The following is a 758-nucleotide window of genomic DNA, read 5'->3' as shown; positions in this document are numbered from 1 at the left end:
CAGGGCCCGGCAGCTCAGGCGGCGCGGCCGCAGCGCCCTGTAACATCGCCGTGTCTGTCTGCTTTGCTTTGCACCCCAGGTTCCGCTGCCCCCCGACACTCGCTGTTGTTACTGTCACACCTGCACCACCCATCGTCCTTCTTACCTGCCGCTGCCGTCTGTTAGTCCTGGAGTCAAGGTCTTGCGTCCCCGTCTGTGTCCGTCCCTGTCTGTGTCCGTCCCTGTCTGTGTCCGTCTCTGGGGCCGTGGGCTCCAGCCTGCGCGGCGTCCTCCTTTCCTGCCCGACCCCCACCGTCCCGTCTATGCTTCAGCCCTTGTTCTGTGTCCTCCCGCGGAGGGCCCGTGCGCTGTGGTCTCGCCGGGGTCCTGCCACAGCTGTGGGGCTCAGAGCACGATGCCCAGGCAGCGAGGCGCCTGTAGGCCAACAGCTCTGAGACTCCCTGGGACAGGCTGTCCATGTTGAGGCCCAGCGTGGCCCTCCCACCATGATCCCGGGAGGGAGTCGCTCCTACCACACACACACAGGCACGCACACACAGGCACGCACACACACACATAGACTCGCGCACACACAGACGCGCACACGGGGAGCCTGCTCTTTGGACTTTGGCCTCTGGTGGGCCCTGCATCCGCCAGGTTCTGCACCCTCTGGGGCTTCTAGCGCCAGGTGCCAGCGGGCGCTGCTGGAGAAGCCTTGGGCTGGCGGGCAGCTGGTCACAGTCACCCAGACATTAGAGATGCCCAGGGGAGTGGGGTGG

General features: G+C 66.0%; 1 protein-coding gene across 3 annotated transcripts in view; it reads left to right on the top strand.

The window, feature by feature from the left end:
* The window catches only part of ANKS1A (ankyrin repeat and sterile alpha motif domain containing 1A), a 102,887-nt gene that overhangs the window by 95,088 nt on the left and 7,041 nt on the right, over nucleotides 1–758 (top strand). For all 3 annotated transcript variants that reach the window (XM_005881748.2, XM_014529604.1, XM_014529605.1), the window contains one exon: nucleotides 80–178. In XM_005881748.2, coding sequence (XP_005881810.1) covers nucleotides 80–178 — 99 coding nt within the window. The remainder of the gene's footprint in view (nucleotides 1–79; nucleotides 179–758) is intronic.

This window comes from Myotis brandtii, unplaced genomic scaffold (genome assembly GCF_000412655.1).
Source record: "Myotis brandtii unplaced genomic scaffold, ASM41265v1 scaffold687, whole genome shotgun sequence".
NCBI lineage: Eukaryota > Metazoa > Chordata > Mammalia > Chiroptera > Vespertilionidae > Myotis > Myotis brandtii.
Note: the sequence above shows the minus strand (reverse complement) of the source record. Positions and strands in the feature narration are given on the sequence as shown.